The sequence below is a fragment of the Hyperolius riggenbachi genome, chromosome 6, assembly GCF_040937935.1.
Source record: "Hyperolius riggenbachi isolate aHypRig1 chromosome 6, aHypRig1.pri, whole genome shotgun sequence".
Taxonomy (NCBI): Eukaryota; Metazoa; Chordata; class Amphibia; order Anura; family Hyperoliidae; genus Hyperolius; species Hyperolius riggenbachi.
The window spans coordinates 327,545,033-327,568,388 of NC_090651.1; the positions used below are offsets into that span (position 1 = coordinate 327,545,033).

General features: G+C 47.7%; 1 protein-coding gene and 1 pseudogene across 1 annotated transcript in view; one reads left to right on the forward strand and one right to left on the reverse strand.

The window, feature by feature from the left end:
• Positions 1–5,183: 5,183 nt before the first annotated feature.
• The window catches only part of LOC137522896 (carcinoembryonic antigen-related cell adhesion molecule 1-like), a 340,663-nt gene continuing 322,490 nt past the window's right edge, over positions 5,184–23,356 (forward strand). Inside the window, exons 1-2 of the mRNA XM_068243031.1 lie at positions 5,184–5,235; positions 21,395–21,706. Coding sequence (XP_068099132.1) covers positions 5,184–5,235; positions 21,395–21,706 — 364 coding nt within the window. The remainder of the gene's footprint in view (positions 5,236–21,394; positions 21,707–23,356) is intronic.
• LOC137522895 (general transcription factor IIH subunit 5-like) lies at positions 5,848–6,225 on the reverse strand (annotated as a pseudogene).

Here is a 23,356-nt window from a genome sequence, read left to right on the forward strand (position 1 = left end):
CCACCATCGCTTGCTGTGTGATGTCCCTACGCGCTGGAATTCTACGCTGCACATGCTAGCCCGCTTTTGCGAGCAGAAGAGTGCAGTGGTCCAGTACATGACGGCGCAGTACCGAGGCGCATCCGGCCAGCTGCCAAGCTTCTGTGGATCCGATTGGGCCAACATGTTGGACCTCTGCCAAGTCCTCCAAAATTTTGAGCAATCCACGTTGCTTGTGAGCAGTGACAACTCTTCAGTCAGCATTACCATACCACTGCTGTGTTTACTGAAGAGGTCGATGTTAAAAATCAAGGAAACAGCTGTCATGATGCAACTGGGGGAATCTGAAGGAGAAAACGATCAGCGTGATGGTACCAACATCAGGCCATCCGCCTCAGGGAACGCTGGCCCCAGCAGCTATGACGAAGAAGAGGAGGAGGAACAGCTGGAGTTGGAGCAGGAATTTCATGCCACCACTGACGAGGGCCAGAGCGGTGCACGTTGGACTTCCACAATTCAACGCGAATGGTCAGCAGAAGCAGACCAGGAGGAAGGTGACGACTATGATGCATCACAACAACTATCACAACGCTCACAAGAGGATGATGAGGATTCTGGTAGGACTCTGGCACACATGGCTCAATTCATGCTAGACTGCATTGAACGTGACCCACGCATTGTGCGCATTCTGGACAACACCAATTACTGGGTTTATACCCTTCTGGATCCACGGTACAAACACAATGTTCCAAAACTGCTTGAAGAAAGAGTCAGACAGGTCAAAATGGAAGAATACCAGCAGGCCCTTGTGGAGACTTTAGAGAGGAGATTGACATCCTCCCCCTCCTCTAGCCAGTTGTACGCAGACAGACTGACTTCCGCAAACCCAGGACGACCAGGAGGGCAGCAAACAACGCAAGCCGCAGCTAGTACCCAAAAGGGAATGGTATCGGCAGTGTCCTTGGAGTGGGAAAATTTTCTGACACCCATGCAGCCGCAGCCCACTGAACAGCAAGCGTGCAGATCCACCTCCAACACCGATCGCCTGGAGAAGATGGTCAAGGACTACATGTCAGATGGCGTAGCTGTGTCGAACCATCCATCTGCACCCTTCAACTATTGGGTATCGAAGCTAGACACCTGGCACGAACTGGCAATGTACGCAATAGAGGTGCTGGCTTGCCCGGCAGCCAGCGTTATGTCGGAACGCTGTTTCAGTGCTGCCGGAGGCATCGTCACAGATCGGCGTATCCGCCTCTCTACAGAAAATGCAGACCGTCTGACTCAAATTAAAATGAATCAATCCTGGATTGGAAATGACTACGCAACACTCCAGGACCCCAACCAAGTAACATGACCAATGAACATCTGGGATGGTGTTGCGTTTCCGGGCCCTGTTTATTGAACCTCTCATCTGTATTACATTTATGACTGCATGGCGGCAAAAAGCATTGCTGCTATATCCGCACGCTTTTTGTCCACATGCAAGGCCTGGGTTGTTGTGTCTCACAAAGCGTGGCCTTCTCCTCCTGCGCCTGCTCCTGTTCCATCACGTCTGCTGCTGCTGGGTTAGCGTTGCCGCGTGGTCCCTGTTTATTGAACCACTTATCTTTATTACATTTATGACTGCATGGCGGTACAAAGCATGCTATCCGCACGCTTCTTGCCCTCATGCAAGGCCTGGGTTGTTGTGTCTCACAAAGCGTGGCCTTCTCCTCCTGCGCCTGCTCCTGTTCCATCACGTCTGCTGCTGCTGGGTTAGCGTTGCCGCGTGGTCCCTGTTTATTGAACCACTTATCTTTATTACATTTATGACTGCATGGCGGTACAAAGCATGCTATCCGCACGCTTCTTGCCCTCATGCAAGGCCTGGGTTGTTGTGTCTCACAAAGCGTGGCCTTCTCCTCCTGCGCCTCCTCCTGTTCCATCACGTCTGCTGCTGCTGGGTTAGCGTTGCCGCGTGGTCCCTGTTTATTGAACCACTTATCTTTATTACATTTATGACTGCATGGCGGTACAAAGCCTGCTATCCGCACGCTTCTTGCCCTCATGCAAGGCCGGGGTTGTTGTGTCTCACAAAGCGTGGCCTTCTTCTCCTCCTGCGCCACCCTCCTCCTGTTCCATCACGTGTGCTGCTGCTGGGTTAGCGTTGCCGCGTGGTCCCTGTTTATTGAACCACTTATCTTTATTACATTTATGACTGCATGGCGGTACAAAGCATGCTATCCGCACGCTTCTTGCCCTCATGCAAGGCCTGGGTTGTTGTGTCTCACAAAGCGTGGCCTTCTCCTCCTGCGCCTCCTCCTGTTCCATCACGTCTGCTGCTGCTGGGTTAGCGTTGCCGCGTGGTCCCTGTTTATTGAACCACTTATCTTTATTACATTTATGACTGCATGGCGGTACAAAGCCTGCTATCCGCACGCTTCTTGCCCTCATGCAAGGCCGGGGTTGTTGTGTCTCACAAAGCGTGGCCTTCTTCTCCTCCTGCGCCACCCTCCTCCTGTTCCATCACGTGTGCTGCTGCTGGGTTAGCGTTACCGGTCCCTTTTCCTGGAACCTCTTATATGTATTACATTTATGACTGCATGCCGACAAAAAACATGTTACCTGTGCAAAGAAAACAGACATTTCCCGCATTTAAAAGACAGTTTTCCCTTTGAAACTTTAAAATCGATTTTCTCAAAAACTATAAGCTCTTTTTGCTAATTTTTTTTTCCTCTTGTACCCACTCCCAAGGTGCACATACCCTGTAAATTTGGGGTATGTGGCATGTAAGGAGGCTTTACAAACCACAAAAGTTCGGGTCCCCATTGACTTCCATTATGTTCGGAGTTCGGGTCGAACACCCGAACATCGCGGCCATGTTCGGCCTGTTCGGCCCGAACCCGAACATCTAGATGTTCGCCCAACACTAACCAGATGTAGCCCACCTCTTTGCATAGGTAGAAACTGCACTTTCTGTCAATCCAATCAACAGCCCGATTCTCAGAAGTGTGCAAAAAAGCCTCTTACAGGGACTTTGCTTTATTCTCACTGTTAAAATCACTCATAAAAACATAAAAGAGAAAAAAAGACGCATATAGCGTAACACTGTTGAGAATGCCTCTGTGCGCAATAACAGAATCTCACTTACGCTTTCAGAAGCACTCTGCGCATATCATTATACAGATGACTGCCAATGCCCATCCGTCTGGCTCCCGAGTGTGCCTCTATCAAGCCCACGCTCCCCCGTTCCGCCTCCTCGTCCAGTCGCAGGGTTTACTTCCGTGCGCCTCTCGCTTGACCGGCCGGTCCGTGCGCTTCCTTGATCCTTACGACGTCAGACGTTTAACTCCGGATCAAGTAAGGATCAAGGAAGCGCACGGAAGCGCTAGTGTGTAGCACCTATATAGACTATGTAACTGTCAGGTTAGCTGCTCCCAGCCCCTCCTCCTGAGTTTCCTGTTTGCATGATAAGTAGTAGCAGATTTGCATATGATTTGCATCTGAATTGAATGCGAAGTGTGCAGAAAGTCTATATAGGTGCTACACACTGAGCTGGTGGTCATTTCAGATGCAGCCTTAGTGTTATGCGCTGGCGTTCTCCTCGCTGTTCTACCAAACGTAAGTTACACATTTTTTTTTGCATAGCTGCTCCCGAGGTTTTAAATTCAGGTTAGGTCACTTGCCCGGAGGTCTGCCTCACCGTGGCGCAAGTGTCTAGTATAATATACTTTGCATGCAAACCATATTGGAAGCTAAAGTACCTTCTAGTTTAATAAATGTTAGCACTTGTCTTGGATGCAGGGCATGCATTTTTCAGTCTGGCAGAGGCGGTCTATGCCTGTGCGATTAACCATTCAATCGCAGCATGTGTTTAGGGATGCGCAGCCTTTCCCCCCCCCACCTTTTCTTAACTTTGTAACTATGTAACTGTCAGGTTAGCTGCTCCCAGCCCCTCCTCCTGAGTTTCCTGTTTGCATGATAAGTAGTAGCAGATTTGCATATGATTTGCATCTGAATTGAATGCGAAGTGTGCAGAAAGTCTATATAGGTGCTGCACACTGAGCTGGTGGTCATTTCAGATGCAGCCTTAGTGGTATGCACTGGCGTTCTCCTTGCTGTTATCACTTGCAATGTATGCCATGTGAAGCTGAGCAGAGGGTCTAACCCAGGCATGAGCAAACTTGGCCCTCCAGCTGTTAAGGAACTACAAATCCCACAATGCATTTGCCTTTATGAGTCATGACTGTGGCTGTCAGACTCCTGCAATGCATTGTGGGACTTGTAGTTCCTCAACAGCTGGAGGGCCAAGTTTGCCCATGCCTGGTCTAACCCCTCCACTTATGGCACCTCCAGCTTCATCGACCATCTGGCCAATAAACACCAAACGGAGCATTTGGAATTCAAGAGGCTGAAGGAAGCTGGCGCTGGCCCTTGCAGAGGTCAGAGCACCATAACCCCCGTTGCCACTCCTGCTGACACTGAGGCCTGTTCAGGCAGCCAGTCCTCCTCAGTGGTCTCCTCTGCTCTCTTCTCAGCTTCTCGTGCAAGCCTAAAACGCCACCACCACCAGACCCTGCGGAGTGACTCTTTTGTGGTCAGCTGGCACTACTTTGCACGGTTTTGTAAAGGCCAACGTGGAACGTGGGCTTGACCATGCGGTGGGTGCGCGCGTCCATGTGAAAATGGACTCATGAAGCAGCCGGTTCGGGACAGGCCGCTATCTATCCTTCACTGCACACTGGGTCAGTTTGGTGGAAGGGGGTGCAAATGCTAAGAGTGTTTTAGGTTAAACACTGGAGTGTTTAACTAATTTAAACAAAATCTGGCCATATGATGACATGTTTATTTTATGACAAGAAAATAAATTGTACAGTTTTGACTAATGTGGTCCATTTTGCAAATAATCTGAGGTGTTGTGCTACTTGTGTGTGGTGTTGTGTAAATTGTGTGAAGTATTTTGAAAAATGAGCAATGTTTTTAAAATTGCGCTTAAGCAATTGAAAAAAAAAAACTGTACGAATGCTGGCGGGCTCTGGGCCTACTGTGTACCTACTTACGTTTTAATATTGTTGCAGTTCTTGTTTCTACCACTAGATGGTAATGTACTACTTCTAATTCAGCACAGTTAGTTGTGTTGCGTTATCTAAGTTAATGAATAATTGACAATGTATGCAACAGAAACTTGGGTTATACTTTGAAGACTAGAATGCAGAGCAGAGATGGAATTAGCGCAGCTGCTGGTCTGCTTTTTTCTGCTCCTTCCTAATCTAGGTAATGTACTAGATTAATCATTTTTACATTTATTATTTATTTAAGGAATTATATATAACGGCGAATGTATTATGCAGCTGTACAGAGTATATTGTCTTGTCACTTAACTGCCCCTCAGAGGGGCTCACAATCTAATGCCTACCATAGTCATATAAGGCCCCATTCACATCACAAACGCGGATGGCCATGCGTGCGGAACGCAATGCGTACGAACGCACGCCATCCGCGTTTGTGTGCGTTGCGTGGCTGATCCCATCACTGAAAAGTGAATGGGACAGCCACGCGTTTTTACAATGCGTGCAGCATGCATTCCCGGACCGCACAGGTCCGGAACGCATGCAGTGTGAGCATCAGACATTGCACTCTATGCAATGTCTGATGTCGTGCGTGTCGGACACCTGCACGCATTTCCAAAACGCGGCTGGAAACGCATGCAGTGTGAACGGGGCCTAAATGTTTTTTAAACAAGATAACCGATAAATACATTTACATCTCTAGAAGTGTTGTAAAGAAATATTCCGCACAATACTTGAAGGAAGCAAATGTTAAAATAGCCATAATGGCTTCCACAGTCTGTTCGTCCAACACCAGCTATTCTAAGAATTCAGGATTTTACTTTTGTGTAATTGGAAATGAGTTCGGATCCGTCAATTCTCCAACCTTCTCTTGGAGGACAGCAACAAGTTCAGCTAAAATGAAAACGTGTCCTCTCGTCCAGGTCCTGGATAATGAACTTTGTTCCTAAGGCATTTGTTTCATCCAAATATAGAAGGAACTGCTTCATTGGTCACACTCTACAACAGTGATGGCTAACCTTGGCACTCCTGCTGTGGCGGAACTACAAGTCCCATGAGACATTGCAATACACTGACAGCTCTAAGCATAACTCAGGGAGGCAGAGGCATGATGGGATTTGTAGTTTTGTCACAGCTGGAGTGCCAAGGTTAGCCATCACTGTTCTACAAGCACTCCTTTGAGTACATTCACCATTTTGACAGCGTGACACTGAAGATGTGGTCAGTATCTGGCTATGACTTCACTTTACGAGTATTGTCCTGTCTTTGGCAATGAGATATTACTGCTAATGAAATGCAGATCTCTGATAACCATCCCTCTTCATTGAACTCATGAGGTCTCTCTGATATCTTCTGCATGTATTCTTTTTGAGAGCGATGATCAGTCATTATGGTTATTTTAACATTTGCTTCCAACTGTTACCTGCAAGTATTGTGCAGAATATTTCTTTACAACACTTCTAGAAATGTAAATGTAGCATGGTCATAATGTCTATGTATGTATCGTGTAGTATAAATATCGCAGTCTAGGGCCAATTTAGGGGGAAGCTAATTAACTTATCCGTATGTTTTTTGGGGATGTGGGAGGATACCAGAGTGCCTGGAGGAAACCCACACAGACACCAGGAGAACATACAAACTCCTTGCAGATGTTGACCTGGCTGGGATTTGAACCGGGGACCCAACACTGCAAGGTGAGAGCGCTAACCACTACACCACTGTGCTGGGTTCACATATGACATAGCGTGCCGTGAAAGGCTGCGTTTTAGGTCATGTTGTATGTTAATGTTGAGTGCGTTTTTTGGTGTCTTTTTCTACATTTTTGCTGCATTTGCGATGCGTTTTTCATGCGTTTTGCGTGTTTTAATGTGTTTGCGGTTTGCATGTACAAAATGCATATGCGTTTTGTATGCGTTTTTACTAGCATAATGAACAACATTTAAGTAGGGCAGCAAGGTGCTTAGTGGTTGGTATTACTAGCATAATGAACAACATTCACGCTGGGTGCAGTGATCGGCCGAAATTTCACATGTGCGAAATTTCGCATCAAAATTCGCATTTTCGCATAGTATTCGTAATGCAAAATTTACGAACAACAGGAAACAAAAATACAGAAAAAAATATATATATTGGAAAAAACGCATATAAAAACGCATGAAAAACGCATACCATTGCGTTCCCATTGACTTTCATTATGTGCGCTTTGGCAGCTTTCCTGCATAATATACATCAAAACCAGCGTTTTTAAAAATGCAGGTTTGAAAACGCATGGAAAACGCATACAGTAATCATTTTTATATGTGTTTTTTCCTGCGGCCCATAGACTTCCATTAGTGGCAAAAACGCAGCCTTTTATGCAACGCTAGCGTTTCTGCTATTTGTGCACCCAGCCAGTGATGATCGTAATCAGCAAAATTACGATTTTGCAAAATTTTTTATACATTTTCACAATTACGCCTATACGTAATTACGATTTGAAAACTAAATTGATTTCGTAGTCATTCGTAATTTTGCATAAAAATTTGCTGAATTTTTTTTGTGAAATTTCGCATAATTTTGTGCCAACTTTGGAGGTTAATAGCAAAGCACCCACACATGCTATTGACACCAAAATTGCTACCTATGTTAAAAGGAATAGTGGGTACAAAGGAAAAAAATAATTTTCCTAATAGCCCCATCCATTTGATGCCGGGTGTGAGGAGGAGCCGACGAGGCAGGCCAGGGACAGGTGCTACTGTGGAGCGGGACTGCGGGAGTAAGTTAGAGTGCCGAGCGGAGCCATCAGCCAAATCCAACTTGTCTCTGCAGAGACAAGTAATATGTATGTAAAAGCTCCTTCACCCTCCCAGGAAAAGAAAGAATGATCCGGACCAGAAGAATTCAAAGAGGTGGGGGGCATGTGCTGTATTCTCCTCGCCTCGCTGGAAACCCCGCCCCCGCAGCCTGTCTCGGTGGAAGAGGCATGTTAAAACTGCCTGCTTCCTGAAAACTGGCCCATGCTGCAATGCCCGGCCCACCCACATGTCACAGGAACACCACGGAGATTCTGGAGATGTACGAGGAGGAGTGCAACCCCCTGCCCAGCCCTGCTGCAGCCCCTGACAGGAGAGGTCACCGAGCAACAGCACAGTCACAACTTCCAGGTGATCTCTCCTCATCATCCTTCACTGCTTTTTCCACCACATCATCTTCATCCTTGACCATTTGGTCCTCATTTTCCCACTTCACTGCTCTATCCTCATCCTTCTGCTTCACTGCTCTGTCCTCCTCATCTTCCTGCTTCACTGCTCTGTCCTCATCCTTCTGCTTCACTGCTCTGTCCTCATCCTGCTTCACTGCTCTGTCTTCATCCTTCTGCTTCACTGCTCTGTTCTCCTCTTCCTGCTTCACTGCTCTAGCCTTATCCTTCTGTTTTACTGCCCTCTCCTCCTCATCCTCCAATGCTCCATCCTCATGCTTCTGATTCACTGCGCTGTCCTCCTCATCCTTCTGCTTCACTGCTCTGTCTTCATCCTTCTGCTTCACTGCTCTGTCTTCATCCTTCTGCTTCACTGCTCTGTTCTCCTCTTCCTGCTTCACTGCTCTAGCCTTATCCTGCTTCACTGCCCTCTCATCCTCCAATGCTCCATCCTCAGGCTTCTGCTTCACTGCTCTGTCCTCATCCTTCACTGCTCTGTCCTCCTCATCCGCCAGCTTCCCTGCTCTGTCCTCCTCATCCACCATCTTCACTGCTATCTCCTCCTCATCTGTCATCTTCATTGCTATCTCCTCCTCATCCACCAGCGTCACTGCTCTCTTCTCATCTGCCAGCTTCATTGCTCTCTCCTGATCCGCCAGCGTCACTGCTCTCTCCTCCTCATCTGCCAGCATCACTGCTCTCTTCTCATCCACCAGCGTCAATGCTGTCTCTTCATCCGCCAGTGTCACTGCTCTCTCCTCCTCATCCGCCAGCGTCACTGCTCTCTCCTCCTCATCTGCCAGCGTCACTGCTCTCTCCTCCTCATCCGCCAGCGTCACTGCTCTCTCCTCCTCATCCGCCAGCGTCACTGCTCTCTCCTCCTCATCCGCCAGCGTCACTGCTCTCTCCTCCTCATCTGCCAGCGTCACTGCTCTCTCCTTCTCATCCCCCAGCGTCACTGCTCTCTCCCTCTCATCCGCCAGCGTCACTGCTCTCTCCCTCTCATCCCCTGCTTCTCTGCTCTCTCCCTCTCATCCGCAGTGTCACTGCTCTCTCCTCCTCATCCTCCAGAGTCACTGCTCTTTCCTCCTCATCCCCTTGTGTCACTGCTCTATCCTCCTCATCTGCCAGCATCACTGCTCTCTCCTCCTCATCCGCCAGCGTCACTGCTCTCTCCTCCTTATCTGCCAGCGTCGCTGCTTTCTCCTCCTCATCCGCCAGCATCACTGCTCTATCCTCCTCATCCACCAGCGTCACTGCTCTCTCCTCCTCATCCCCTGCTTCTCTGCTCTCTCCCTCTCATCCGCCAGCATCACTGCTCTCTCCTCCTCATCCCCTGCTTCTCTGCTCTCTCCCTCTCATCCGCAGTGTCACTGCTCTCTCCTCCTCATCCGCCAGCGTCACTGCTCTCTCCTCCTCATCCCCTGCTTCTCTGCTCTCTCCCTCTCATCCGCAGTGTCACTGCTCTATCCTCCTCATCCTCCAGAGTCACTGCTCTCTCCTCCTCATCCCCTAGTGTCACTGCTCTATCCTCCTCATCCGCCAGCATCACTGCTCTCTCCTCATCCGCCAGCGTCACTGCTCTCTCCTCCTCATCTGCCAGCGTCACTGCTCTCTCCTTCTCATCCCCCAGCGTCACTGCTCTCTCCCTCTCATCCGCCAGCGTCACTGCTCTCTCCCTCTCATCCCCTGCTTCTCTGCTCTCTCCCTCTCATCCGCAGTGTCACTGCTCTCTCCTCCTCATCCTCCAGAGTCACTGCTCTTTCCTCCTCATCCCCTTGTGTCACTGCTCTATCCTCCTCATCTGCCAGCATCACTGCTCTCTCCTCCTCATCCGCCAGCGTTACTGCTCTCTCCTCCTCATCTGCCAACGTCACTGCTCTCTCCTTCTCATCCCCCAGCGTCACTGCTCTCTCCTCATCTGCCAGCGTCACTGCTCTCTCCTTCTCATCCCCCAGCGTCACTGCTCTCTCCTTCTCATCCCCCAGCGTCACTGCTCTCTCCTTCTCATCCCCCAGCATCACTGCTCTCTCCTTCTCATCCCCCAGCTTCTCTGCTCTCTCCCTCTCATCCGCAGTGTCACTGCTCTCTCCTCCTCATACGCCAGCGTCACTGCTCTCTCCTCCTCATCCCCTGCTTCTCTGCTCTCTCCCTCTCATCCGCAGTGTCACTGCTCTATCCTCCTCATCCTCCAGAGTCACTGCTCTCTCCTCCTCATCCCCTAGTGTCCCCTAGTGTCACTGCTCTATCCTCCTCATCCGCCAGCATCACTGCTCTCTCCTCATCTGCCAGCGTCACTGCTCTCTCCTCCTCATCTGCCAGCGTCACTGCTCTCTCCTTCTCATCCCCCAGCGTCACTGCTCTCTCCCTCTCATCCGCCAGCGTCACTGCTCTCTCCCTCTCATCCCCTGCTTCTCTGCTCTCTCCCTCTCATCCGCAGTGTCACTGCTCTCTCCTCCTCATCCTCCAGAGTCACTGCTCTTTCCTCCTCATCCCCTTGTGTCACTGCTCTATCCTCCTCATCTGCCAGCATCACTGCTCTCTCCTCCTCATCCGCCAGCGTTACTGCTCTCTCCTCCTCATCCGCCAACGTCACTGCTCTCTCCTTCTCATCCCCCAGCGTCACTGCTTTCTCCTCATCTGCCAGCGTCCCTGCTCTCTCCTTCTCATCCCCCAGCGTCACTGCTCTCTCCTTCTCATCCCCCAGCGTCACTGCTCTCTCCTTCTCATCCCCCAGCATCACTGCTCTCTCCTTCTCATCCCCCAGCGTCACTGCTCTGTCCTCATCCTTCACTGTGCTGTCCTCTATCCCTGCCTTGCATCACTGACCTCATGATCTTAGAGTCTAATCCCTGGCTGATATCGCTGACCTCAGGAGCTTACACCCTAATCCTTAAAATAAATATTCTGAACTCTAATCCCTGTGTCATGTCACTAACTGTCCTTTGGATCTTACACTCTAATCACTCTCTAATGGCATCTTGACCGTTAGTGACATGATGCAGTAATTAGAGTTCAGAATATTGGGGGTGTGGCCTGTGTTAAGGGTCAGGGTTTTGGGCGCCAGTACATTTGTGCCTATAGACTCTTAACTTGTAAATCCAGCCCTGCCCCCCTATATCATTATTACATATTTATATAGCACCAACATCTTCTGAAGCACTTTACAGAGTACCCAGTAATGTCGCCATGTGTTCTCACGGAGCTCTAATACTACCATACTCCTAGTCTAATGTCCTACCATATTATTTTTATGTATTTATACAGTAATGATATCTTCTGCAGCACTTTACGGAGTACATGGTCATGTCACTGACTGTCCCTCGGAGGAGCTCACACTCTAATCCTACCATAGTCATAGTCTAATGTCCTGCCATATTATTATTAAGTATTTACATAGCACTACCATCTTCTGCAGCACTGTACACAGTACATAGTCCATAGTCATGTCACTGACTGTCCTCAGAGGAGCTCATGATCTAAACCTACCATAGTCATAGTCTAATGTCCTACCATATTATTATTATGTATTTATATAGCACTGACATCTTCTGCAGCACTTTACACAGAGTACATCGTCATGTCACTGACTACTGTCCTCAGAGGAGCTCACAATCTAATCCTACCATAGTCATAGTGTAATGTCCTACCATATTATTATTATGTATTTATATAGCACTGACATCTTCTGTAGCACTTTACAGAGTACATAGCCATGTCACTGACTGTCCTCAAAGAATTCAGAATCTAATACCTGTCAAAGTCTTAAGGTGGCCATACACTGGTCGATTTGCCATCAGATCCGACCAACAGATAGATCCCTCTCTGATCGAATCTGATCAGAGAGGGATCGTATGGCCACCTTTACTGCAAACAGATTGTGAATCGATATCAGCCTGAAACCGATCACAATCTGTGGAGCTGCTGCTGCCGCCCGCCCGCATACATTACCTGCTCTGGCCGGCGTGAGTCTCCTGTCACCGCTGTCTTCTTCTTCTCCGCTCCGGCTCCTGCTACTGAACTTCCTGTCCAGGGGAAGTTTAAACAGTAGAGGGCACTCTACTGTTTAAACTTCCTGCTGGGACAGGAAGTTCTGTGTAGCTCTGGAGCCCGAAGCGGAGAAGAAGACCAGGGGACTTGCGCCGGCTGGAGCAGGTAATGTATTACCCGCTGTATTGCGTCGGTCATCGGGCATTCGAACGTCGCTAACGACGCACTCCCGACCCGCCGACGACTGAGAAAAATCTTCCGCACAGATGGGTCAACGGGAACAATCGATTTCGGACGGAAATTGATCGTTCTGTCAGCGGTGTGCGCGGCGATTTCACAGCCGGTTTGATCACTGTGATCGAAACGGCTGTATATCGGCGGGAAAATCGTTAGGTGTATGGGCCCCTTTAGTCTGATGTCCTACCATACTATAATTAGTATTTATATAGCACGGATCTCTCCTGCAAGCACTTTACAGAGTACATAGTCATGTCACTGACTGTCCTCAGAGGAGCTCACAATCTAATCCTTGCCATAGTCATAGCTCCACCCATGACCACACCCAAATTCTGATACGTGGCCAGGGCCATTTTTTTTGTACGGCGCTGGACTGGGAAATAGGGGGCGCAAAATCTTTTTTTGTCCCCGGGCGCTGAAAACCCTAGCTACGCCTCTGCCTGGGCTGTCTCTTGTCCATCCTAATGTGTAAACATCAATATTCAGCAGAGAGACTTCTAGCTGTATACCAACCAAGAAATATTTATCCAGTTGACAAATCAACAATAATTCTACTTAAGTCTGTTGGAATCTTCAGAAATACAACAAGAGGATCCAGAGGACGTGGGAAAAGACGTTCTTCACTGCAGAACCAAAATAACTCTGTGACAAAATCTACAGAGTACACCCAGGCAACAACCCTAATAGCTCCAGCACAATCCAGCAGAGATGACAGCACATCTGGAAACTGTTCTGTCCTGGAGCCCTCAATCTCAGACCCTAGCTCCCAGGGTAGCCCCATCAAGGCTGTCCTCTGCGACGTCAGATCAATAAACAACAAAACAGCAATCATACATGATCTAATAGTCTTCTGATCTGGCCTGCCTGACTTAAACCTGGCTTTCTGAACCAGTTGGCCTCACCCTGGAAGCCGCCGTGCCAACAAACTATTCTGTGATCTACTGCAACAGGAAAGAACGCAGGGGTGGAGGGGTTGCTCTTTGCTTTAGATCAGTTTTGAAAATCAGACCACTTACTGTAGGACCTACCAACTCGTTTGAATGCTTGGGGGTGCAATTTTCAGCTGAGAAAAACATTAACATGTTGCTGATCTACCGCCCACCAGAAAAACGCTCAGACTTCCTTAAGGAACTTGTAGACCTCCTATGCAACCTAACACTGGAACACCCCAGATGGATTGTTCTTGGAGATTTCAATACATGGGTGGATGACTCCTCTTCATAATTTGGAATAGAGCTACCTCGTGCCTTACATGAACTGGGCTTCCTCCAATCAATCAGCTCTGCTACTCACAGGAAAGGTCACACTCTGGACCTTATATTCCATACTGGGCTGTCAATAGCCAATGTGGAAATGAATCCTGTTGCCTGGTCAGACCATCACACTATCCACTTCTCCCTCTCAATACCAGCTGTCAAACACCAGGTCAAGAATCAAATAAAATACCGCCGCTTAAAAGGGCTAACACCTCAACACATCCGAGATAACCTTAGCTTTGATGAATTGACTGACTCCAGCTTGGACCCTGATACTCTGGTGTTTAAATACAACAAATGTGTGCCCTCCACCTTTGAGACCATTGCTCCTCTGTGCACCAAATATCTTACTCCACACCATCATGCACAGTGGTTTAGCGGCTGACTCCGCGTCCTACGCGGCGGTTTGCACGCGTTTGGTTGTGTGGTGGAACGCGGAGAAGCCGCCGCATGTCCTGACAGCAAAGCGGCTGTTTGCATGCAGCAGCATGTGCTTGGTGTGGCTGGGTCTGTTAGTGCATCTAGGCAGATGGAGAGCTATGCTCGCGCGGGCCTGAATTCAGGACCTTTATACCTGCAGAGGAAGTGTCAGCTGATCAGGAAGGTCAGCTGATTCCTGCAGGACTCATGATTGGCTGAATGGTTCGGGCGGGGCAGCAGAGTCCAGCAACTATATATTCTGCTGCTTATTCAGTTGCTGGTTGTCTGGCGTTGTGATCACATATGTGGGAGCACCCAGATCCGTAGTCAGATCCGCAAGTGTGCCGGGACCAGCTGGAGCTGTAATCCTACACTTAGCTAGATTCTGTTGATAGCTAAAGTACTAGTTTGATTGTGATTATCTGTTATGACTTTTTGCCTGCCTGACTATCCTCCTGAACTCTGACCTTGTACCTCGATATTTCTGATACTCTGTTGCCGAACCCCGGCTCGTCCTTAGACTCTGTTTCTGCCTCCTGATCTTGTACCTCGATATTCTGATACCCTGTTGCCAAACTCTGCCTGTACCTAGACTCCGCCTCTGCTTTATGATCTTGTACTTTGTCTGTCCGTGTGTGTACGACCTGGCTTGTCCGACCTCGAGAACCGACCTTACCCTTGGAGGCGGTTCCCCATCCTGTCAGTGACATCTCCTCCTGAGGGTCACTTTCAGACAATCCTTCCTACTGTCAGTCTGACTCCTCCCGTCTTGGAGAGCTCAGGTCTGCAGAAGGAATCTGTGCAGTACTCCTTGCTGCACTAAGGCCTAGTCCTCTAAGTGTTACTGTTACACCAAACACTACACTCTACTCAGGTGAACAGAGGTTAGCTAGTATATCGGATTATCGGTGATACTGCAGATCACGTATAATCTGGTATACATCTGTATTCCCAGTGATACTGCAGATCACCGGTAATCAGATCCTCTCTGTGCTTCACCGATCATTACAAAAAGAACAGAAAAGACAAGGCTGAAAACTTGAGAGACTGTGGCGCAAATCTCAGTCCCCAGAAGACAAACATGCCTTAAAGAGAACCCGAGGTGGGTTTGAAGAATGTTATCTGCATACAGAGGCTGGATCTGCCTATACAGCCCAGCCTCTGTTGCTATCCCAAACCCCCCTAAGGTCCCCCTGCACTCTGCAATCCCTCCATAAATCACAGCCACGCTGCTGACAAGCAGCTTGTCAGAGCTGGCTGTGTTTATCTCTATAGTGTCAGTCTGCTGCTCTCCCTGCCTCCTGCAGAACTCCAGTCCCCACTAGTGTTGGGCGAACACCTGGATGTTCGGGTTCGGGAAAGTTCGCCGAACATGGCCGCAATGTTCGGCATGTTCGGGCCGAACCCCGAACTCCCCGAACATCCCGCTTTTGGGGGCCCTATGGGGTCGCAGGCATAAGGGGGGAGCATGCCCCGATCGCGGGGGGGGTCGGAAATTCCCCCCACCCCCTCCGCTAGCGCTCCCCCCTCTGCCCGCTTCCCCATTCAAAAGTTAGGAAGTGAAACTGTACCTGTGCGGCCGGTAGTGGGTGACTGGCAGTGGGCGGCACTATGGAGAGACTGAGGAGGAGGAGGAGTCCGGAGAGTGACGCGTTGAGGGAGGCAGGGCAGTGGGCGGATCAGCAGTAGTACCGTACTACTGCTGATCCGCCCACTGCCCGGCCTCCCTCAACGCGTCACTCTCCGGACTCCTCCTCCTCCTCAGTCTCTCCATAGTGCCGCCCACTGCCAGTCACCCACTACCGGCCGCACAGGTACAGTTTCACTTCCTAACTTTTGAATGGGGAAGCGGGCAGAGGGGGGAGCGCTAGCGGAGGGGGTGGGGGGAATTTCCGACCCCCCCCCGCGATCGGGGCATGCTCCCCCCTTATGCCTGCGACCCCATAGGGGGCCAGTATTCGGGCGAACAGGGCCCTGTTCGTGCCGAACAGGGGCCCTGTTCGGCCAGGCAATGAGCCGTTCGGGCGAACCCGAACAGTTTGGCCGAACACCACCAGGTGTTCGGCCGAACGCGAACATCACCCGAACAGGGTGATGTTCTGCAGAACCCGAACAGTGGCGAACACTGTTCGCCCAACACTAGTCCCCACCTGCATTGCTTCCCTCCCTGCTGATTGGAGGGAAGGGACGGGGGCAGGGACCTGAGCTCTGCAGGAGGCGGGGGAGCAGCCGAGACTGACACTACAGATGTCAACACAGCCCGCTGTGATTTATGTCTGATTGCAGAGTGCAGGGGGACATTAGTGGGGTTTGGGATAGCAACAGAGACTGGGCTGTATAGGCAGATCCAGCCTCTGTATGCTGATAACATTCTTCAAACACACCTCGGGTTCTCTTTAATCCTCCACTTGAACAACTACCAAAAGATAATCACGGGAAAAAAACATCCTTTCTATCACAAGAGATTGCAAAATGCAGTTAACAAACCAGCCCAATTGTTCCGCACAGTGGAAAAACTCTGCAACCCGGCATGTCAAAAACGTAATATCGAGTCTTCAAAGGACCTCTGTGACCAATTTGCCCATTTCTTCACAGACAAAGTCTCCGCTATAAGGTCCGCCATCCAACTTACAGCATCTGAGCCTAATATAGCGCCGGAGACCATTAGCAGAGACAACGTAACACCTTGGTCAAACTTCAAAGAAATTGATGAAGAAGTCACATCAATCATCCTCCTTCACCTCCGCCTAACTACCTTTGACCTGGATCCTGGCCCAACACAGTTCATGTTGAACTGCCCCGACCTGTTCGTACCAGTATTCGTCAAAATTGTTGTTCCTTACAATCAGGGATATTTCCTGCTTTACTGAAGGAAGCAATCATCAGGCCTCTCCTCAAAAAACCCTCCCTGGACCCAGATGCAATGACCAGCTTCAGACCTGTCTCTAAACTCCCCTTTCCTGGCAAGCTAATTAAAAAAGCTGTTTACCTCCAGCTAGAAGCCAAAATCCTACAAAACAACAATTATGACCCATTCCAGTCTGGCTTCAGGAAACACCACAGCACTGAAACTGCCCTCATCCAGTGGCGTAGCTAAGGAGCTGTGGGCCCCGATGCAAGTTTTACAATGGGGCCCCCCAGGCACTCTATACATAACAATTGAGACGGCGCACCAAAACCTGCCAATGGCAACTACAGTGTCAGAGGTGCAAGAAGGGGATGGAGAAGAACTTGTTAATGTTTGCCACTACTCAATGTATATATAGAATTGATTATTATGAGCACAGGACCAATAGAGAGCTAATACTGTAGTTGAGGGAGGGCCCTTCGGGGCCCCTCTGGCCCAAGGGCCCCGATGCGGTCGCTACCGCTGCACCCCCTATTGCTACGCCCCTGCCCTCATCCAAATATGCAACCACCTGCTTATGGCAAGAGAAAGAGGAGAGTGCTTGATCCTCATACTGCTAGACCTTTCTGCAGCCTTTGATACAGTTGACCATGACATCTTGATAAACAGGCTACAGGAATACTGCGGCATTGATGGCATAGTTCTTCAGTGGTTCCAATCCTTCTTGAGTGGCAAAACCCACAAAGTGTCTATGGGGCCCTTCCTGTCCACCCCTCTATCACTTAAGTATGGGGTGCCCCAGGGCTCAATCCTCTCTCCCCTGCTTTTCACGATTTACATGTTACCGCTTGGAAAACGAATCCAAAAACATGGCCTGACATACCACTGCTATGCAGATGACACCCAACTATATCTTTCCTTCAAGCCTGGTGTGACAGACCCAACTCTAACTATAAACGTCTGCTTACGTGAACTACAGCAATGGATGAATGACAACTGGCTGAAACTAAATGCAGACAAAACTGAAGTCCTTTTGACTGGAGGGCAAAGCATGATAACAAAACAATTTAACGTGCAGTCTTCATCACTGGGAATAGGAGGCACGGATCTACGCAGCTCTGATCATGTGCGTAGCCTGGGAGTTCTAATTGATGGGAATTTAAACTTTAGAACTCAAATCTCTGCTGTGGTGAAATCATCCTATTTTCACCTGAAGAACATTGCAAAAATCAAGCACCTCATCCCCCCAGAAGATCTGCCAACCTTAGTCCATGCCTTCATCACATCCCGACTGGACTACTGCAATGCTCTCTACACTGGCCTTCCAAAAAAGGTCTTGTACCGCCTACAGCTGATACAGAATACTGCTGCCAGACTGCTAACCAACCAACCCCGTCTCTGCCACATAACGCCAGTCCTGCACTCCCTTCACTGGCTACCTATAGAATGGAGGGTCCTATTCAAGATCGGCCTACTGACTTTTAAATCCCTGAATAATCTGGGCCCTGGATACATGAAAGATATGTTGCAGCTGCGTAGCAATCCCCGCATTCTCAGATCCACAGGTTCTAATAATCTAGTCACACCCAGAGTCCACTTGGAAACTTTTGGTCCCAGAGCCTTCTGTCATGCTGCCCCTACGTTTTGGAACTCCCTACCTCAACAGATCAGGACAGCTCCATCCCTGGCCATGTTTAAATCCAGACTGAAAACCCACCTGTTCAGTTTGGCATTTGCAGAATTATAACTTTTGTTGTGTGAATACTTCATCCTACTACCAATTAATGAATCTGAGAGAGCCTAAGCGCTTTGAGTCCTATGGGAGAAAAGTGCTATAGAAATGTTATTGTATTGTATTGTATTGTATTAAATCAGCACCTACATACATCAATGATTCATCTCGGATTGTGCCTGCTGCATGTCAATCAAGTACCCCAGGGTAAGAATCTTGTTCCTAAGTCCTTACGTCAACATATCTTGTCCTGGGCACATAATTCTAAGCTGGCGGGTCACCTAGGCATTCACCAGACTTTTGAATGACTATCCCACAGTTACCAGTAGCCTTCTGCAACCCCTTCCTGACATCCTAACGCCGATAGGCATTGGGAAGGTGGCAGCCCCAGGACCACCTAACACCGAAAGGCGCCAAGAGCATTGGGCAGAGATAATCCCCGCTTGATTGACAGAGCTCTGCTCCCTCAACAGTCTGCCAGTGGCGTTTGGCGCTAGCAGACTGTTAGACGCCGTAAACGCCGTCTATTTTCATTGTACAGTTCTGTGATCCACTGCAGTTCTGCACAGGGGACAGCCATATAACTCGGTTTTCTGCTGGAGAGGCTTGATGCCTATGAGAGAGGATTGCTGTGATTGGCTGTAAGGGGAGGGAGGGGAGGAAAAAAAAAGCCATTTATATTAATAAAAAAATACAAATAAATACAAATAAGTTAATAAAAAAATAAACATGGCACCTGTGACCAGAGCCCACCAACTGGGGGGGGGGGGGGGGGGATCCATTATCTATTTATGTATTAAGTTGTAAGTTTGTATGGCTCTGCAGCGAGCTATTAAAAATGCAGGGCACTAAATTGTAAAAAATAGCCTGACCACTAGGGGGTGTAAGCCTATGGTCCTGAGCTGGTTAAAATATGCCTGCTCTTGTATGCCCAGAATAAAATTGCTAGGAAGGCACCTTCTGGTCCTCTGCTCCTTCTGTCTAGTCCAGTAGTACCTTGAACACATATATCGAAGGACGTTATCACTGATCTACACCTTCCAGTGGTCGCACTATAGTATGAGTGGTTATTGATTATTTTCTAAAATGGCTCAATTTGTTGCCTTCTGCTTCAGAAATGTCTAAAAAAATTTAATGAGAATTTTTTGACATCATGACCTTCCAGGATATATTGTGTCCAACAGAGGGGTGCAATTTACATCTCACTTCTGGATGGCTCTCTGTTATATCACCCTCAGTCCAATGAACAAACAGAATAAATCAAGTCTTACTTGGAACAATTCCTGTGCTTTTTCCTTTCTTTCAGGCAGTATAACTGGACTAATCTGCTTCCTTGGGCTGAGTTTGCACATATCAATCACGTTTCTGAATACATTGGCCTCGGTCCTTTTTTCATTACTTATCGACTTCAGATACATCTTCCAGTTCCTTTAAAGTGTAATGTCCCAGCTGCATCCTCTGTCCGGATTATCCAGTCGCATTCAGCAGTCACCTTTGGGTGCATCCAGTGTGTGTGTGTGTGTGTGTGTGTGTGTGTGTGTGTGTGTGTGTGTGTGTGTGTGCGTGTGCGTGCGTGCGTGCGTGTCTTGGAACTGTGAAACCTGGTTAATTTTTTGATTTTTTTTTACCACAGGTCTCTTTACCTGTACTTGGAGGCCTGTACAAAGTCTAGCATGTTTCCTTGTAAACCCCATGAAATAGCCTTGCCATCAGCATAAAACGGCCCCTTACTTTTATTGGCTTTTTCAGTACTATGGAGAGCTTTGGGAGTCTTGCCATGTCTTTTTAAGTGTATTTGGAGGCTGTACAAGCTCTACACAGTTTTAAATTAACCCAAATTTTCCTCCCATTAATTTTAAAGATGTTCAAATTTGCTTTTCAATAGACCAAAAAATGTTTTCGATTAAAAAAAAAAGTTTTATTTTTTTCGATGAAATATGGTAAAATGCTTTATTACTCTTTTGAATATATAATGATTTTGGCATCTTTATAGTTTATACCTAACATATACTGTAATCTACTTCAGGCTGGGTTTCTACTGCAAGGAGTTTGTATGATCTCCCCATGACTGCATGGGTTTCCTCCAGGCACTCCGATTACCTCCAGCATCCCAAAAACATACAGATAAGTTTATTGGCATCCCTCTTAAAAATTGTTCCTACGATGGACATAGATATGACTATAATCGGGATTAGATTGTAAGCCTCTCTGAGAGGCAGTTAGTGACATGACTATATATTATGTACAGTGCTGCAGAAGATGTCAAGGCTATATAAATACTAAATAATAATAAATATTCTGTTTGCAGAGGAAATCCCCTGAGTCATCTGTAAAGTCTTCACTGCGGCCAGTACCAACAATGACATACCTAGACACAAACCAAGCCTGGGGGGCTGGACCTTGCTTGGCAGTCCTGTCTTTGTATTGTATTTGTAAAGGAGTTGTAGTATTCTGTCAGGATGTGTTCTTTAATCTCAGATTGCTTATGTACAATGATTTGGACACTGGCTTTTAACAGTAAATATGAAGCAAAACATCTGTGTGTGGGGAGTCTGGGGACTATGTCCAGCAGTCATTTCTTTATTTGGGACAATAAAACTGCAGGTTATACTTCAGGAGACTCTTATATATAACTTTCATGAAGCCCATTCAGTTGTTTTTACATGTGTACAGGCATGCATAATCATTTACCTTTTCCTGCAGGTGGTGTATCTGCTCAAGTAGTGATTGAAGCAAATGGAGTATATGGAGGATCTGTTTCTTTAAATGAGTCCATTCCATTCACCAATCCAATAACCACATGGAGTTTTAATCAAACCGTGGTAGTTGCAGTACGAGCTGCGGATAGAGAACCTGAATGTGTGGGTACATATAAAGGAAGGTGCACACTGCTTATAAATGGAACGCTGATACTGGACAGCCTGACAAATATTGATGATGGAATTTACACGATGACTGCACAGCCTCCAGACTTAACTGCTATAAGGGCCGCCACATACCAGCTCAAAGTTTACCGTAAGTAGTAATGTACTTTGTGTTACAATGTACCAGTTGTAGAGATGTGCAGATTGACTTCTATTATCTCAGAAGCGTTTCTGTCTGAATTAATGCCAGCTTTCCTACAGTGACCACAATAGATTATTAATATAAGGTGTTTCAAATCCAGAACAATTTTGATAAATCAAATTGAGAGAAAAGTCTAGCCCCAGTATTTTGTAAATACTCACACTTGACCTACCTGTAGGCCTCTTTCACAGTGGGACGTTGTGTTTGATGCGACGTTAAGGTCGCATAACGTGCCTCTAATGCAACACATTGAAAGACTATAACTTTGACGTTATAGTACCTTCTTTAGCCCTGCGTTTGGTGCGCCGTTTTCATCGCACAGTGATGGAACAAAAGCGGCGCATGTGTTACATTTAAAAAAAAATAATTACTGAGCATGTGCAACACACAACGCAGCAAATGTATTGCTAAACGCACAGCATGCAGCACTGGCTAAATATTGCTACACGTTACACACAACGCAACGTGTGCACTGTGAATGTCGCAAAGACTTTGTATTGCTGTGGGTTAGTCTGCGTTAGAACATTTTCTAATGTGTGACTTTAATGTCACAATGTGAAAGAGGCCTTATACCAACTTTCAAGTATAGCTTCAACACTACCATTCACCCCCTCACAACTCTGAAAGTGGCCAGTGTCACGTTACAATTTTTCTGTTCGATTTTTTTCCAAATTCGATTAAAACAGTTGTTTGTTTTTTTTTTCATGTTGGAAAGTTCAGACCATCTTTACCAAGAACTGTATGGTGTGTAATGGAATGTCAGATTGTATTCAAACAGAATACATTTTATACTCTTCTTAGCAAATAATGTATCTCTCCACTTCTCCACCTGTGTGCACTCATTGTGCGAACAAAGCAAACAGGGATGATTTCAATGGTTTATACAAGTTCATTTTTTTCTGGATAAAAGGCAGTACTACCTTTTATCCAGAAATAAATGAACTTGTATAATCTACTGAAAGCATCCCTGTTTGCTTTGTTCGCACAATGGGCTTGATTCACAAAGCGGTGCAAAGTGTTTGCACGCCTGTGAAAAGCCCTTTATCACGCCTAAACTCAGTTTAGGCGTGATAAGAAGAAACTCGCGCGATCTCCCGCGCGCAAAGTTTTGCGCGCGTAGCGCACCGCGCTGCACGCGCAGTGTACCGTGCTTCGCGCGCAGCGTCCATTGAGCCCTATGGGACTTTGCGCGGCAGCTTCGCGCGAAGAGCAGCACAAATCAGTGATAACTCAGCTTTGCACGGCTTATCACGCCTAAAGTCTTTTAGGCGTGATAACTGAGTTATCACCGCTTTGTGAATCAGGGCCAATGAGTGCACACAGGTGGAGAAGTGGAGAGATACATTATTTGCTAAGAAGAGTATATCTGCGCTGTGCAACTTTAATACTTCTGACTATCTGGATGTTAGGATTCATCCCCACACAGCAGCAACTTACTCTCAGCTAATTGGGGCGCCACGGTTTCTATTTTGAGAATACATTTTATATAAGTATTCAGTACATACAAACCTTTGTTTTATATTGTTTGTATAAACAAGAAAAAGGATGGAATTATGAAATATTGTGTGTGTTGAGACACGAGGGGAGAGGTAGCGGGTG